Source organism: Punica granatum, chromosome 6 (genome assembly GCF_007655135.1).
Source record: "Punica granatum isolate Tunisia-2019 chromosome 6, ASM765513v2, whole genome shotgun sequence".
NCBI classification, from domain to species: Eukaryota; Viridiplantae; Streptophyta; class Magnoliopsida; order Myrtales; family Lythraceae; genus Punica; species Punica granatum.
The window spans coordinates 11,407,847-11,424,879 of NC_045132.1; the positions used below are offsets into that span (position 1 = coordinate 11,407,847).

The following is a 17,033-nucleotide window of genomic DNA, read 5'->3' on the forward strand; positions in this document are numbered from 1 at the left end:
GACGGTTTTCCCGACACCCACCGCACCTGCTCCGACGCACCTTCAAGCCACTGAGCTTCCTCCCTATCCGCCTCTACAGCCTCACGCTGGCCTCTCCTACCAGGCGCCGCCTTCTATAAACACCGCCTTCCACGAACCGAGCACAGCGACCCACGCGGCCCAATTCGCTTCACCGACACACTTCTTCCCTGAGGCCGACGCCGAACAGGAGCGTAGGTTGAAGCGGATGGAGGAAACGATACGGGCCGTGCAAGCGAACGATGTTCGTCCCGACGCCCGCTATGGCGACTGTAGCCTATTCCCGGGTATGCGCCTACCCCCGAAGTTCAAGGTTCCAGAGTTCAAGACCTATGAAGGTACGACGGATCCACGCCACCACCTCCGCCATTACCGAGGGAAGATGCTGCAGTATTGGGAATACGAGGAATTCGTCATCCACTCCTTCCAGGATAGCCTGTCGGGATCGGCCCTCGATTGGTTTATGTCACTGAAGGCTGAGAACATCCCGACGTGGGAGGATCTCTCCCGGAAGTTCACCGACCAATACCGATATTGCGCGGAGACGCCTCCTACTCTTCTAGAGTTGAGCACGAAAGAAGTGGCGTGGGGCCAAAAGTTCGAGGAGTATGCCGCCAAGTGGCGTGCCCATGCCGCAAAGCACGTTCCCCCGATCAGCGAGGCGCAGCAGATCCAGTTGTTCCACTCCACGCTGAGAGGAGTGTACTATTCACACCTGTTGGCGCACACTTCATCGTTCTCCGACCTCATCGAGGCTGGGAAAAAGCTGGATTTGGGAATCAAACTAGGAAGAATGGAGGACCCCGCCAACAAAGGAGAGGAATCATCAAAGAAGGCTCCCGCGGCGTCGTCGTCGTCCAGCGGAAGGAGAGCGAAAGAGGTTTCCGTCAACGCCGTCAATACGGCGCACCAGGCGTCACAACAATATTCGGTGAATCTCACGACCACACCGACCACCATTCCTGCTTACTTTCCCCAGCCTCCACAGCACCAACTTCAGTCGATCTACTATTCAACCCCACCGGTCCCGCCGCCGACGACCTCACAGTCATACGACCACTTTACGCCTGCCCCCGCTCAACCCTCTCAACCCAGGCCCCCGGTGTCGAGAACTCCTCCGCCGGCGCAACAGAACCCCGCTTCGCAGGGTCAACAGGCCGGCGGCGCACCGAGCCGACCCCGCAAGCAATACTCGCCGCTGTCTGCTCCTCTCTCTCACATATATCGGCAACTCTTGGCGGGAGATCAAATTCAGCCGATACCCCCGGGTCCGAACTTCGACCCGTCCGTCCAGGACCAATCTAAACGCTGCGAATACCATCAGGGCGCACCGGGGCACACTCTCGACAATTGTTGGAGGTTGAGGGACGAAATTCAGAGGAGGATCGACAGCAACCGACTCACCTTCAACGCCGTCAGACCTTCAAACGTGCAGGCCAACCCCCTCCCGGACCATAGGCCGAACTCGGGACCATCCATCAACATGATCTTTGTGTGCGTTTCGGAGAGAGATGAAGAAGCGCGGGAGAACCCCCCTCCCTTTGTAATCAATTACACTCCCGAGGAACTCACGGTCGGGTTCACGGGACACGTGGCCTCACCGGCCCCATTCGTCGTTGACGTCCCCGCTCGGGAACCGTATTCAGACAGCAAGGTCCCCTGGACCTACGAAGGAAGCATCGGGAGTGTTGAGCAACAATTTAGTGTCATGGGGTTGACACGCTCAGGACGGGTATATGAGAACCCAACGGCCAAGGACAAAGGGAAAGCACCCGCTGTTGGAGACGGGGCGACTCCCGAAAGATCACCCTTCCCGTCCAAGAAAGTGACCGAGGAGGAAGCCGAAGCTTTCATGAAGATCGTGAAGGCAAGCGAATACAAGGTGGTCGAGCAAATGGCCAAATCCCCGGCCCACATCTCATTGCTTGCCCTCCTCCTCGGCTCGGAACCTCACCGAGAGGCCCTCCTCCGGGTACTGACCACGGCACAAGTGCCGAAGGAAACGCCCCCTAATAGGATAGAGGAGACGATCGGGTCCATCTTCTCCAACACTATCTCGTTCTCAGACGACGAGCTCCTGTCCGAGGGTTGGTCACATTCACGGGCGTTGCACATCGTCTGCAAGTGCAACAATTACATCATCGGCCGGGTCATGATTGATAACGGGTCCGCCCTCAACGTTTGCCCGGTGACCACCCTGAAACAGATGAATGTGGATCTTAACCGGGTCCGCCCAAGCAAAACAGCGGTCCGAGCCTTCGATGGCTCTCGCAGGGAGGTGAACGGGGAGATCGACCTCCTCATAGACGTTGGCCCGTGCTCGTTCAACATCACGTTTATGGTGCTCGACATCCCGAACGCGTTCAGCCTGCTGCTCGGGAGGCCTTGGATCCACTCGGCCGGCGCCGTCCTCTCTTCTCTGCACCAACGGCTAAAGTTCATCGTCGAAGAAAAGCTCATCACGGTGAAAGGAGAGGAGGATTACGCCGTCTACAAGGAGACGGCGGTGCCCTACATCAGCATTGGGGACGATGAAAACCTCCCGTTCCACTCATTCGAAACCATCTCCGTCATCCGAGACTACGGAGAGAGTGGACCATCTCCCGCCGACCGCATGATAGGGAAAGTTCTCCTGCGCAATAATTATATTCCAGGCACCGGCCTTGGGGCACACGGACAAGGGATCAACCGCTCCATTGAGATCGAGGAGTACAAACACAGGAGGGGACTCGGCTTTCGCCCCTCCTGTCATGAGATCATCTTGGCCCGCAAGGGCAACCATCTTCATCGCCTCGCCGCATACTACGGGAGGCTCAACAGGGGCACTTCAGTCCCCTCACTATCTCATTTCTTCCCCGGGCCTTCATGCGTCATAGGAGGCACCCTTGACGGCCCTTCCTCAGACTCCGACGACACTTCTGCCACTCCGTCAGCCGTGTACGCCGTCACCAAGGAGATTCCTTCAGGGGTTCACATTCGCTTGGCGCAGGAAAATGAGGAGCTGGACAACTGGACCTCAGTCCTGCGCTACTCGGCTGTGATTGCTGATGTGCAAGGCTTATCTATGTATAAGATGTTCCCCGCTTGTCGGCATAGCCATGCGCCACACGACGGGAGAGGGGTTTCTATTATGGCTTCTTGATTCACAACATCAATGAAATCTCTCACGCATTTTTTTTGAATTCTCTTACATTCTTTCTCCTTCTCCTATTCTCTATTTCGCAGCATTATAAATTTTCTAAGATGATTCTCTTGAATTTCCAGGCTCCACTCGAATCCAAATTCTCGACGCTTCGATACGAACCTATCCCGAGAGCAACTCAATGAGCCTTAACTCGTATACTTTGGGGAAGGGCTCCCCGAGGATAGTCAAGTGCCCGAGATAGAAGAGAGTTTGCATCGCCTCGAAGATCATCAAATCACCTTGGTTGAGCCAACGGAAGAGATCAACGTGGGCACCGAAGAAGAGCCCCGCACCGTGAAGATTGGGACAACTCTCGACCCCACGCAGCGAACTCGGATGATCGACTTCCTGAAGGAATATCAAGAGGTCTTCGCCTGGTCTTACGCCGACATGCCCGGCCTAGACCCCTCAATAGTCGAGCATTTTCTCCCACTCGACACCGAGAAATTCCCGCCCAAGCGGCAATAGTTACGACGGCAACGGGCTAGCCTTCTCCTCTGCATCAAGGAGGAAGTCGTCAAACAGATCAACGCAGGGTTCCTAGAGGTCTGCAATTATTCTGAATGGGTGGCGAACATTGTACCGGTGGAAAAGAAGGATGGAAGGGTCCGAGTCTGCGTCGACTACCGAGATCTCAATAAGGCCAGCCATAAAGACAACTTCCCCTTGCCGCACATCGACGTCCTAGTCGACAATACGGCGCGCCATGCTCAGTTCTCTTTCATGGACGGCTTCTCCGGGTACAATCAGATCCGGATGGCCGAGAAGGACAAACTCAAGACGACGTTCACTACGATGTGGGGAACCTTTTGCTACCGCGTTATGCCTTTCGGCCTCAAGAATGCGGGGGCAACTTATCAGAGGGCCATGGTCACACTATTCCACGACATGATGCACAAGGAAGTCGAGGTGTATGTCGACGACATGATCGCCAAGTCCAAAGAAGGGGAAGATCACCTCGTTAACCTGAAACGCCTTTTCGACCGCCTAAAGGAATATAAACTCCGGCTCAATCCGGCAAAGTGCACGTTCGGCGCCCGGTCAGGAAAATTACTGGGATTCGTGGTCAGTAAGCGCGGTATCGAGGTAGACCCGGATAAAGTCAAAGCAATCAAAGAGCTTCCCCCGTCGTCGACGGTCCGAGAGGTGCGCGGCTTCTTGGGGCGACTGAATTACATTGCACGCTTCATTGCGAACCTAACGAATAAGTGCCAACCGCTCTTTCGCTTGCTCCGCAAAAACGCAGCGATGGAGTGGGACCACGAGTGCCAAAAGGCTTTTGACACCATCAAGGCCTACCTAATTCAGCCGCCGATATTGGTACCACCCGTGTCGAGCTGGCCCCTCATTTTGTACCTCACGGTGCGCCGACAGTCCTTAGGGTGCATGCTGGGGCAAGAAGACGAGTCAACGCGCACGGAGAGGGCGATATACTACTTGAGCCGGAAGTTCACCGAAGGGGAATCCAATTACCCGGAGATCGAAAAGATGTATTGCGCGTTGGTGTGGGTCATGCAAAGGCTCCGACAGTACACGCTCTACCACACAATTCGCTTATTGTCAAAAGCGGACCCCTTACGGTATTTGCTTGATAGCCCCTCATCCATGAGGAACATCGCAAAATGGCGTTGTCAGTTGACAGAATACGACATAGAGTACATACCCCGCACAGCTGTTAAGGGGCAAGCAATTGCCGACCATCTAGCAGAATTCCCGGTCGACGACGACACGCCGATCAACACGGACTTCCCGGACGAGGGAATCCTTCAGGTGGATGAAGAGAAAAAGGAACCAACGTGGAAGATGTACTTTGACGGCGCCGTCAATTCCGTGGGGTCAGGTATCGGCGCAGTACTGATATCCCCGGAAGGGCATTATTACCCAGTAGCGGCAAAGATCGATTTCCCGTGCACCAACAATGTGGTCGAGTATGAAGCATGTATCCTTGGCCTGCAAGCGGCGATCGATTTCAAGGTAAAAGAGCTCGAAGTGTTCGGCGACTCTATGCTCACTATCTTCCAGACACTGGGGCAATGGAAGACGAAGGACGCGAAGCTAGTGCCATATCACGAGTACCTCGAGAAGCTAGCCGAGAACTTCGAGGACGTCTCGTTCACCTATACCCATGACAAATCAATTCGCGGATGCACTTGCAACGCTCGCCTCCATGGTGAGCATCACGAGGGAAAACCTTGTCGAACCCCTCGAGATCGAGATAGCCGAAAGACCAGCATATTGTAACGCGATTGAAGCATCTGAGGCAAAGCTGTGGTACGAAGACATCAAGAACCTTCTGCAAACCGGCCAATACCCCCCATTCGCCGATCGCCGCGACCGGAAGACCCTAAGACGTCTCGCGATACATTATTTCTTGAGCGGCGAGATACTCTACCGCCGTTCTTTCGACTCCACACTCCTCCGGTGCATCGACGAACACGAATCACGACGTCTCATGGAGGAGGTGCACGGGGGAAACTGCGGACCCCACATGAACGGTCTCATGCTCGCGAAGAAGATCATGCGCCTGGGCTATTATTGGTCCACCATGGAGACAGACTGCGTGAAGCACGTCAGACACTGCCACCGATGTCAAGTCTACGCCGACCTGATCAAAGCGCCCCCTAACGAATTGCGCCCCATGACAGCACCATGGCCTTTTTCGATGTGGGGGATGGATGTGATCGGCCCGATCAACCCCAAAGCGTCTAACGGGCATATGTTCATTTTGGTGGCGATCGATTACTTCACCAAATGGATCAAGGCCATCACTCTTGCGTCAGTCACCACAGAGGCCGTCGCCCGCTTTCTCAGACTCGACGTCATCGCCCGGTATGGAGTCCCCGCCACGATCATCACGGACAACGCCAAGAACCTGAACAACAAGGTTATCGATGAGCTCTGTGCACAATTCATAATCCGACACCGCAACTCCACCCCATATCGTCCCCAAATGAACGGCGCGGTGGAAGCGGCGAATAAGAATATTAAAAAGATCATCGAGAAAATGACGGTGAACTACAAGGATTGGCACGAGATGCTCCCCTATGCACTCCTGGCTTACCGGACATCAATACGGACTTCAACCGGGGCAACCCCGTACTTCCTAGTCTATGGCATGGAGGCCGTCCTCCCAATCGAAGTGGAGATCCCCTCCATGAGGATCCTCGCCGAGACCGAACTTGCAGAAGCGGAGTAGGCAAAACAGCGATACGAGCAACTGAATCTCATCGATGAAAAGAGGCTAAAAGTGCTATGCCACGGACAGTGCTACCAGCAAAGAATGGCTCGAGCCTTTAACACAAGAGTCCGCCACCGCGACTTCAAACCCGGCGACCTCGTTTTGAGGAAAGTCCTACATGTCACGCCAGACTCTAGAGGGAAGTTCTTGTACAAATACGACGGCCCCTTCGTCGTCAAAGAGGTTTTCTCCGGAGGAGCGGTCATCCTGAGCGACATGGACGGCGCTGAAAACGCCCTTCCCGTCAACGCTGATGCCATCAAGAAGTACTATCCGTGAGCGCCTGTATACTCTTTGTCCATCGGGCTCTGTGCCCGTTCCTATGGTAAGACAATTCTGTTTCTGTAAATGAACATCAACTCCCACCATTTGTCCAATATTGAGCTCTCTTGAGAGAAAAAAAATAAATTTTCCCGCTAGGTCGAAAACCTCTTTGAGGCGGCCTAGGCAAAAGCTAGGGAACGAGTGGCACGACTTAAAATCCCGCAAAGGGGAGTCGCGGCAAAAGGAGAGCATAAATCATTTCCTCGCTAGGTCGAAAACCTCTTTGAGGCGACCTAGGCAAAAGTTAGAGGACCCGAGGGGTGCAGTCTCACCCGAACGCGGGAACCGCAGCAAAAGGTGAGCATTTATGTGGGAAAGATCAAATAAAACACCCCGCTAGGTCATCATGCATTTTGCAGCCTAGGCAAAATTTAGGGGACAATGTCGGCTCGACCACGAAAGAACCGCGACACTTTCCCTGTGAAGCTACGCCGAGTAGTGGTTCGACACTCTTCAACAGAAGCAAACTTTCTTCGACTCTCCAGGCTCGAGACTCGCCTCGGGGCGGGATCGAATCGACGTATCCTTGATTTGGAGGATCCCAGGAGATCCCTCCCATTACCTTTATGCACATAATTCTATGGGTTATCCGTCTCAGAAAAGCTATTCTTCAATAGGGACGCGGCCGCCCTCCAAATGGCCACCAATATCATGCCCCAACACATCTTTACATAGATTCCTTTACGCCTCGTAGTCTAGACGATTTCACGCGGCTGACATCCTTTGTAGGCTTCTCTTTTCCCTGTACAGGTGCGATCAGGAACCCCAGGGGACGCTCCCTGCCGACGGGCTCGCGTCTGCCTCACGTGGCGAACCGTGTTCTCAAAGACTTGGAAATCGTCGAGGGATGCACCTCACCACCCCAACCAACGATGTTCAGAAAAGGACAAGTGTTAAGAGGTCATCATTAGTCGCCACGCACAGAGCAATCCGCACCCAAACGCCAAGCAAGCCGTATCACACAGCGCTCTGCACAAAATTCCAAATTTCAAATTCCTGTCTCGGGTCCATCCTGGCTTTTAAATTCCAGTTCAGGTCTATCCTGACCCCTCGGGTCCATCCCGGCTTTTAAATTCCCGTTCAGGTCTATCCTGGCCCCTCGGGTCCATCCCGGCTTTTAAATTCCCGTTCAGGTCTATCCTGGCCCCTCGGGTCCATCCCGGCTTTTAAATTCCCGTTCAGGTCTATCCTGGCCCCTCGGGTCCATCCCGGCTTTTAAATTCCAGTTCAGGTCTATCCTGGCCCCTCGGGTCCATCCCGGCTTTTAATTTCTTGTTCATTTTCACCCTGGTTTCTTTCAGATTCATCCTGTTTTCTTTCGGGTCTATCCCAGTTTCCTTCGGGTCCGTCCCGGTCTTAATTTCCAGCAATATCCCTATACATCCAAGCAAGCCGCGAGCAGCCACGGTGAAGCTACAACGGAGCGGTCGCCGGAACCAAAAGGGGATGCTTGTTATGGTCTTTGGCTACATCCTCTAACCAAGCATGCAACCAAAGAGGGGCAAGCTGTCAGCACCCCATTTTGGCCCACCGGCTTCCCACACGAGAATCCCCGATCAAAGCCCGGGTTACTATTCATGACCCGGCAATCAGAGGCAAATAGGCAAGCACGGAGTCATGAACAATGAGAGAAGAGCTGGGTCGCTAAGGAAAAGCAAAGGAAAGCCATCGGAAGAACGAACAGACAAAGAACCCCGAAAACGGCAGAGCTGGCACTGTGGCACTATTCATCACTGAGTCACCGAAGCACCGAAAGGTGCCCAATATGGGGCTCCAAAAATCCCTCTTAGTGCCAAAATGACCAATGACACGTCCGGGCGTATCTCCGGGACATCCTGCTTAAGCCGGGACACCCCGATCCCCCACGGACGCCTTTTCTGACAGAGCTCCCGGGGTTCGCTCCACTGACAAGCAAACGGCCCCTCAAAATGGGCCTACAGGCACCCAGGGACCACCAGGGCCGGGGAACAAGCTTCAGACAACCTTCCGGAGCTCGGCTCGGTCTCCCGAAGTACGTTTCAGTGGTCACGAGCGCCTCCCTGCGAGCCTTCGGGGTATTTCCACGGAAAGCAGAGACCACGGCGATCTCTGAGCACCTCACAATAATCCCCGAGCACCTCAAGGCATTCAGGGCACACTGAGAAAATCCCGGTCAAAGTCCCTAGGTCTTCCCGGGCCAACGGTCCCCCGACCGAGGACGACAAGCCAACGATCACCCACGGGTAAAAGGATCGCCAAAACGAATGCAAGAATGCACAAAGATCAATCGGGGGTCAAGGGGCGCTAAACTCCACTCCGAACGTCCAAACAGGGCAAAACCGACTCTCGAGGCGCCGAGTCGCCCGAACGTTCGTCCACACGACGCATGGCGATATTAGGCTCGTTCAAATCCTCGTCATTCAAGCATTCCAAATCCATAAATTAATTGGACATCAGAGATCGGACGTGCACCCAATCAAGTCTCAAGCATTTTTCGGCTTTTCTCTCAATCGAATGGGACCCACAGCTCAGCCAAGCCAAGCCGTCAAGCCGCGGCTCAACCCCAAGCCACGGCTCAACCCCTCCAAGCTCGGCTCGCCCGCAATCAGCCGTGGCTTCTCCCTATGGCCGGCGGCTCAAGCTTCCCCCCACCACAAAATTCAAATCTTCTTACACCTCTTACACACCCATCACTCTTACCCTTGCTTCCCCCACACTCTAAGTGACATCTCCCCCTCCCTAATCCCATTAGAAATTTCGGCAGCCACCCTAAGCCATTTCGGCAACCCCATTAAGCCCAAAACCGCAATTAACTTCCCCAAAGCAAGTCATTAGCCTCCCCTATAAGTTCCCATTCATCATTAACTCTAATCACTTCTTCATTCTCACTCTCTCTCAAGCCGATCTCTCTCAAGAATCCTCTCAAACTCCAGCCCACTCCCACTCACTCGTCCAGCCCTTGCCAAGGCCGAAACCGGCCAAAATCATCGGAAAACCACTCGGTATTCCGGTGACCACCCGACCCGACTTAAACCAAAAATCACCAAACTCCCTAGCCTACATATTTTCCACCCCCTAAGTCCATTTCCGGGCTTAGATTCCCCATTTGAGGCCTCCATCATCGCTTTCCAGCCGAAGGAAGAATGGGGTCTCGTGGGCCACTTGGGCGCACACCGGACCTCTACGCGAGCCATCTCTTCCCACGACTTTGGCGAGTCGTGCCATCACGTCCAAAGGGTTCCTCACAACCCTCACCCTCTCCCGTGAAGAGGTGGTCACGGTCCGGGGGCCGATCAACCGTGCACAACCACCGTTTCACTATTTCTCTCTTACCGGGTTTCCCGCATTCTCACCGAACTTTCTCTCACATTTTCGGGTTTGTTCAGGCCTTGGCACGTGCGGGTCTGCCCATAGTCCTCTAGATCCACCTCTTAGGAGTCCAACGAGCCTGACCTTGCACCGTGCTGTGACCGTAGCGAGCGTACCGACCCATTTCCCCGAGACTGCCGCGGCTGCGTGTCCATCCGGATCGCCCACCTGTAGCCTTCAAGCCGAGTCTTGCGACTCCCACGGCCACTTCCCCGACTCTTTCCCTCGCACATCGAGGCTAGGTAACGTCTCTTTACAACTTAGAGGAGTTAGGATCCCCGATATTTGCTTGAATGAAACGATAACGAGATTTGGAGAACCGGGATACATAAAAGATGTCACCTTTTTTTTAGATTCGAACTCCCCATGCTAAGCATGCATCGTTACGCATTTTACTTCTATTGTTACGTCCATATTTCGTATGACCATGCATACATAGCACGAGGTGGTTAGGATCCGTTGGGATGAGACCGTCACCAACTCAAGAGAGCCGTGAGGCCTCTCGGCCGAACCTCCTAAGGGAGGCCGTGAGCCCTTTTGGCTCTCTAGAGTTCGTGGTCGCCTCATCCTTTCGGACTAGGCCATCTCTATAGTCGTGATCCCCTTAACCGTGACCAAGATACTATAATACGGCGAGAAACATTCGAGATCTAGGGGGGAGAGGTCTTCACGGGTCGGCGATATCAAGGGGAGCTCACGGCCACCTTCTTTACAAGGAGGCCGAGAGGCCCTTGGCCTTACCGAGACCATGGACTTCTCTTCCTGTGATGTCGGAAGCTTCTCGAGACATATTTCCGGATTTGGTGCTGAATAAGCCAATGTAGTATCGCAAATTTCATTAAACATGATGTTCGTGTTCATTCCGCGTGTTTGTTCATATGCTTGACGTCATGACGGCACCCTTTTATTGAATGCTCGTATTGATGATTTACATGGCACGTGAAGCATGTAAGAAACAATTGAAATTGGTGTAAGAGACCGCTCAAGACTCGGGGATGAGCCAAGGAAATGTTCGGTCACCTCCGTCGGGGCGTGATCAAGTGTCCCGTGGCTCTTCTCGAGTCTAGGTCAGCCTCTTCTCCCGTTTGGGAATTGGTTCTTAGAGTTGTGTGTGATTGTATCTTCCATTTAATTGTCGATCGTGTATCGGTTATTCATTAAATATGTTAATTTGGATAATCACCCATCGAATCCGTAATTGTGATACAAATTGATAACCACCGAATAATTTCACAAAATGGGAAAACGGGACGTACTATTCGATTAATTAAAACACTCGGACTAAACAATCGAGCAAATTGGTTATTAATTTGTAAACGCATCGATGATTTACGGAATGGCGAGAATGCCCTTCTCCATCATAACTCACGATTTCAAAATATCGAGACTCGTGACACGAATAGAATTGACGTCTAGTGAATACTCACGTGCCATGACTCGAGTCCGGGCCCAATTTGAGGCTGCCCGAGTCGGGGTACGAGAGTCCTCCTTAGACTCCTTCGTGTGACGCGATCTCCAATTTATACACGAACGTTGCAATTTTATCATCCAAGGGCATAATCGTCATTCCGTAATTCACCGATACCCTAGGCGCTAGAAAGTCGGAAACACCTCGATCTATGGACAGAAAAGGGCCACCCGTCCGGGTGCGAGTCTCATTTGCACTACCCATTCCGCCCACTCTCAGTGTTTCCATCTTCCTATCGCAGATTCGGTGGGAAGCATTTTATTTCAATTGCAAAACACGAACAACCGGATTAATCGTACATTCGGCCTAATCGAACCCTAGATAATGGATAGGTGGGATAATAGATCCCAATCTAGAGTCAAAACACGAGTTTGGCTAATTCGGTGAAACCGCAGTGACACTTAACTGAATGAGAGTCATAAAACAAACACACACATGCAATTGGCTCAGAACCTTATCTTAATCCGCCATCTATGTTTGCCTAGGTTAGATATATTGTTTGCCAATCAACCACGGGTAATAACTGATTAAATCACGTATATTCGACTTAATACACCAGTTGTCCGCATCCACCGACAATTGTCAGTTGCTTTCTGTATTCTACCAGTTTTATCAGTTTTCTTCTGTTTTATTCTTGCATATGATGATTTATTGCGGTTCGGGCTCGAACCCATAGGTCACGTGTTGCATGAGGTCCAACCCCCCAAATCACCGAACACGAGGTCCAACGCCTCTTAACTCACCGAGCGCGTGCAACCCGAGTGCGGAATGGGATCTAGCCTCGATTCACCATCGCACTCCAAATATGGCCTATGTGGAAGGCAATTTGGGTTGGATGTGTGAAGCGTGTTTAGATATCACCCGGGAGCTCGATCGGTCCAACGGTTACAGTGGGAACTAACCGGTTCTCCTGCAAACCGTCGGTTCGATTGGACCCGACCCCCGGCTCTTTGAGCCCGCGTTGCCTTAATTTATTTATCGGTCATTCAAAACACACGGTGAGCCGGAGCGGAATATTGGCCCAATGCAAACCGATCGGGATCCATTTACTTATTCAGTTGCACTTTGTAATTATTCGAGAGAACATCGCGAGGATTTTATTTGTATAATCATTCACTTGTAAGGATCCCCGATCGGTGAGCGAGAGGTCCGAGTGTCGAATCGGTCGAGTTGGTCTATTATCACCAAGAGATGAGTAAGCTCGAACACTCACGGTCTCGGCTCGCGCAGGGAATCGACCATCATGGTTCGATGAACTGTAACGCTAAGATAGTGAACCGATTCCTCGATGCACAAGCCTACTCATCTTTCGGACTCTTGGCCCAACTTGATCACTTCATCGAATTTACGGTGTCAAAACGGGCGGGTCGAGCGCAACTCTAAATCACGCGGTAAATAAAGAAAATGGCAAGCCTAGCAAGCTAGAGTATCGAAAGGGCATGCGGGATATAGGCCCGCACGTAATAGGACCTCCGAATTCGGAATTTCCGGTTCCGTACGACCATTGCCTTAGCATTTAGGTGTACCCCGTACCCCTAGACCCGGGTAACTTGCCGGCCCTCGACCCTCGGGTCGTAAAATGGCAAGTGGCGACTCCGTCTCACGTGCGTTTGTCGCGCGTCCCCGGGAAGGTGGACACTCCCAAGCCGCGTTTGCTTAGGCGCGTGCATGCGTGCCCCGACGAGATTAAATTTGGGTGCGCATATAGGCCGAGAATACATGCCTCGTATTCGGCCACATTATTGGTGCAAGGGAAGTCGATCTTTGCCGCTACCGGATAATAGCGTTCGTCCGGGGATATCAGTACTGCACCGATGCCTGATCCCGTGGAATTGACGGCACCGTCGAAGTACATCTTCCACCCCGGTTTCTCTCCCTCGTCGTCTACTTGGAGAATCCCCTCATCCGGGAAGTTGGGATCAATCGGTGTGCTGTCTTCAATTGGGAATTCTGCCAAATGATCCGCGATCGCCTGCCCCTTGACCGAGGTGCGGGACATGTACTCGATGTCATATTCTGTCAACTGACAACGCCATTTGGCGAGATTCCGCATGGAGGAAGGGCTGTCGAGTAAATACTTCAGGGGATCTGTCTTTGACAGCAAGCGGATCGTGTGATAAAGCTTGTATTGTCGGAGCCTCTGCATGACCCACACCAATGCACAACACATCTTCTCGATTTCTGGATAATTGGACTCTCCATCAGTGAACTTTTTGCTCAGATAATAGATCGCGCGCTCCGTGTGTGTGGACTCCTCCTCCTGCCCCAACATGCATCCTAATGATTGTCGGCGTACAGTTAGGTAAAGTACGAGGGGATGGCCTGGTGTAGGCGGGACCAATACCGGTGGTCGAACCAGATATGCCTTGATGGTGTCGAAGGCCTTCTGACATTCTTCGTCCCATTCGATCGCCGCATTCTTGCGGAGTAAGCGAAAGAGTGGTTGGCATTTGTCTGTCAGGTTTGCAATGAATCGTGCGATGTAATTCAATCGCCCTAGGAAGCCTCGTACTTCGCGGACCGATGACGGCGGAGGAAGCTCTTTGATCGCCTTGACTTTATCGGGATCTACCTCGATGCCGCGCTCGCTGACCACGAATCCTAATAGTTTTCCCGATCGAGCGCCGAACGTGCATTTTGCCGGATTAAGCCAAAGTTTGTACTCTTTTAAGCGGTCGAAGAGACGCTTCAAATTAACGAGGTGATCTTCTCCTTCTTTGGACTTGGCAATCATGTCGTCGACATAGACCTCGACTTCTTTGTGCATCATATCGTAGAACAATGTAACCATAGCCCTCTGATAAGTTGTACCGGTGTTCTTGAGGTCGAAAGGCATGACGCGGTAACAAAAGGTTCCCCACATTGTAGTGAACGTCGTCTTGATCTTGTCTTCCTCGGCCATCCGAATTTGGTTGTATCCAGATAAGCCATCCATGAAAGAAAACTGGGCGTGACGCGCCGTGTTATCGACTAGTATGTCGATGTGGGGCAAGGGAAAATTGTCCTTGGGGCTAGCCTTATTGAGGTCTCGGTAGTCGACGCAAACTCGAACCCTTCCATCTTTCTTTTCCACCGGCACAATGTTTGCCACCCATTCGGAATAATTACAGACTTCGAGAAAGCCTGCGTTGATCTGCTTGACAACCTCCTCCTTGATGCGGAGAAGAAGGCTTGCCCGTTGCCGTCGCAATTGTTGCCGTTTGGGCAGGAATTTCTCAGTGTCTAGCGGGAGGAAGTGCTTTACTATCGACGGGTCCAAACTCGGCATGTCGGCGTAGGACCAGGCGAAAACCTCTTGATACCTGGTCAGGAAATCGATCATTCGGGCCCGTAGGCTTGAGCGAGGTGAGCTGGTGATCCTCGAGGCGGCGCAAACTCTCTTCCATCTCGGGCACTAGACTGTCTTCGTCGAGCCCTTCCCCAAAGTATATGGGTCCAAGCTCTCCGAGACATTCTTCAGGTGGGTTCGAATCAACGTGTCGAAGATTTGGATTCGAGTGGAGCCTGGAGAATTGAAAGAATCGTCGTAGAAAATTTAGAATGGTGTGAACAAAAGAGTAGGGAAGAGAGAATGGAATAGACAAAGATTCAAAAAAATGCATATAGGGAATTCATTGATAGTGTGGATCGTGAAGCCATAACAGAGTTCCCTCTTCCATCGTGTGGCCTACGGCTACGCCGACACGCGGGAAACATCTTGTACATAGATAAATCTTACACATCGGCGATTACAGCCGAAAAGCGCAGGACTGAGGTCCAGTTGTTAAGCTCCTCGTTTTCCTGCGCCGGGCGGATGTGAACCCCTGAAGGAATCTCCTCGGTGACGGCATAAACGGTTGGCAAAGCGTCAGGCGTGTCATCGAAGTCCGAGGAAGGGCCGTCAGAGGTGCTCCCGATGATGAGTGGAGGCCCGGGGAAGAAGTGGGATAGCGGGGGGACTGGAATGCCCCTGTTGAGCCTACCATAGTGCGTAGCGAGGCGATGGAGATGGTTGCCCCGGTGGGCCTCAATAATTTCGTGGCAAGAGGGGCGAAAGCCGAGTCCCCTCCTATGCTTATACTCTTCAACTTCAATGGGGCGGCTGATTCCTTGCCCGCGCGCCCCAAGGCCGGTGCCGGGGATGTAATTGTGGCGCAAAAGGACCTTCCCTATCATGCGGTCGACGCGGGATAGTCCGACCTCTCCGTAATCCCGAATGACGGATATGGTCTCGAAGGAGTGGAAGGGCAAGTTTCCGTCGTTTCCGACGCTGATGTAGGGAACTGCCGTCTCTTTGTAGATGGCGTAATCTTCTTCTCCTTTGACCATGATGATCCTCTCTTCGACGATGAATTTCAATTTCTGATGTAGTGAGGATGGAATGGCGCCGGCCGAGTGGATCCAAGGCCTTCCGAGTAGTAGGCTGAAGGCGTTTGGGATATCCAACACTTGGAATGTGACGCTGAAGGAGCATGGGCCGATATATATGAGGAGGTCGATTTCTCCGTTCACCTCTCTCCTCGAGCCATCAAAAGCTCGGACCGCTGTTTTGCTGGGACGGACGCGGTTGAGATCCACGTTCATCTGCTTCAAAGTGGTCACCGGGCACACGTTGAGCGCAGAGCCGTTGTCAATCATGACTCGACCAACGATATGGTTGTTGCACTTGCAGACAATGTGCAGTGCCCCGGAATGTGCACATCCTTCAGAGGGGAGCTTATCGTCTGAAAATGAGATGGTATTGGAGAAGATGGAATTGATGGTTTCCTATCCGGTCCGGGGGCGTCCCTTTGGGGACTTGTGCAGCCGTCAGGACCCGCAGGAGGGCCTCCCTGTGGGGTTCCAAATTGAGTAGGAGAGCGAGCAATGAGATGTGGGCCGGAGATTTGGCCATCTTCTCCACCACCTTGTATTCACTTGCCTTGATGATCTTCTTGAAGGCTTCGGCCTCCTCTTCAGTCACTTTCTTGGGCGGAGTAGACGGGGCCCTGGGCATCGCCTCTACTTCGGTTGCGGGTGCCTTCCCTTTGTCGGTGGTCGCCGGGTTCTCGTATAGCAGTCCCGAGCGGGTTATGCCTATGACGCTGAATTGTTGCTCAAGGTTCCCGACACCTCCCTCATAGGTCCAGGGGACCTTGTCGTCCGAGTATGGTTCTCGGGTGGGAATATCTATGACGAGCGGGGCAGGAGGTGCGTCAATCCCGGTGAACCTGACTGCGGCTTCTGTGGGTACATACTCAATCACGAAGGGGGAGGGCCAACCTTGCTCGCCTTCATCCTCCCTTGATGTGCATACGGTGATCATGTTGGTGGAGGGCCCCTGAGCCGGTCCATGGTCGAGGAGGGGATTAGCCTGTACATTCGGAGACCTTACAGCATTGAATACGAGCTCCTTCGCATCAATCATTTCCTAGATCCTCTCTCTTAACTTCCAGCAATTGTCTAGGGTGTGCCCTGGTGCCCCTCGGTGGTAC

The 17,033-nt window shown here is 52.9% G+C and overlaps 2 protein-coding genes across 2 annotated transcripts; both read left to right on the forward strand.

Moving 5' to 3' along the window:
* The first annotated feature begins 811 nt into the window (after positions 1–811).
* On the forward strand, positions 812–3,345 carry LOC116212149 (velvet complex subunit 2-like). Its single transcript, XM_031546721.1, has 2 exons — positions 812–1,843; positions 3,283–3,345. The coding sequence occupies exons 1-2, from the start codon at positions 812–814 to the stop codon at positions 3,343–3,345; spliced, it is 1,095 nt and encodes a 364-aa protein (XP_031402581.1).
* A 1,105-nt stretch (positions 3,346–4,450) lies between these two features.
* LOC116212150 lies at positions 4,451–15,868 on the forward strand. The gene is made up of 3 exons (XM_031546722.1): positions 4,451–4,692; positions 4,798–5,176; positions 15,860–15,868. Exons 1-3 carry the CDS (start codon positions 4,451–4,453, stop codon positions 15,866–15,868), a joined length of 630 nt encoding a protein of 209 aa, XP_031402582.1.
* Positions 15,869–17,033: the final 1,165 nt, after the last annotated feature.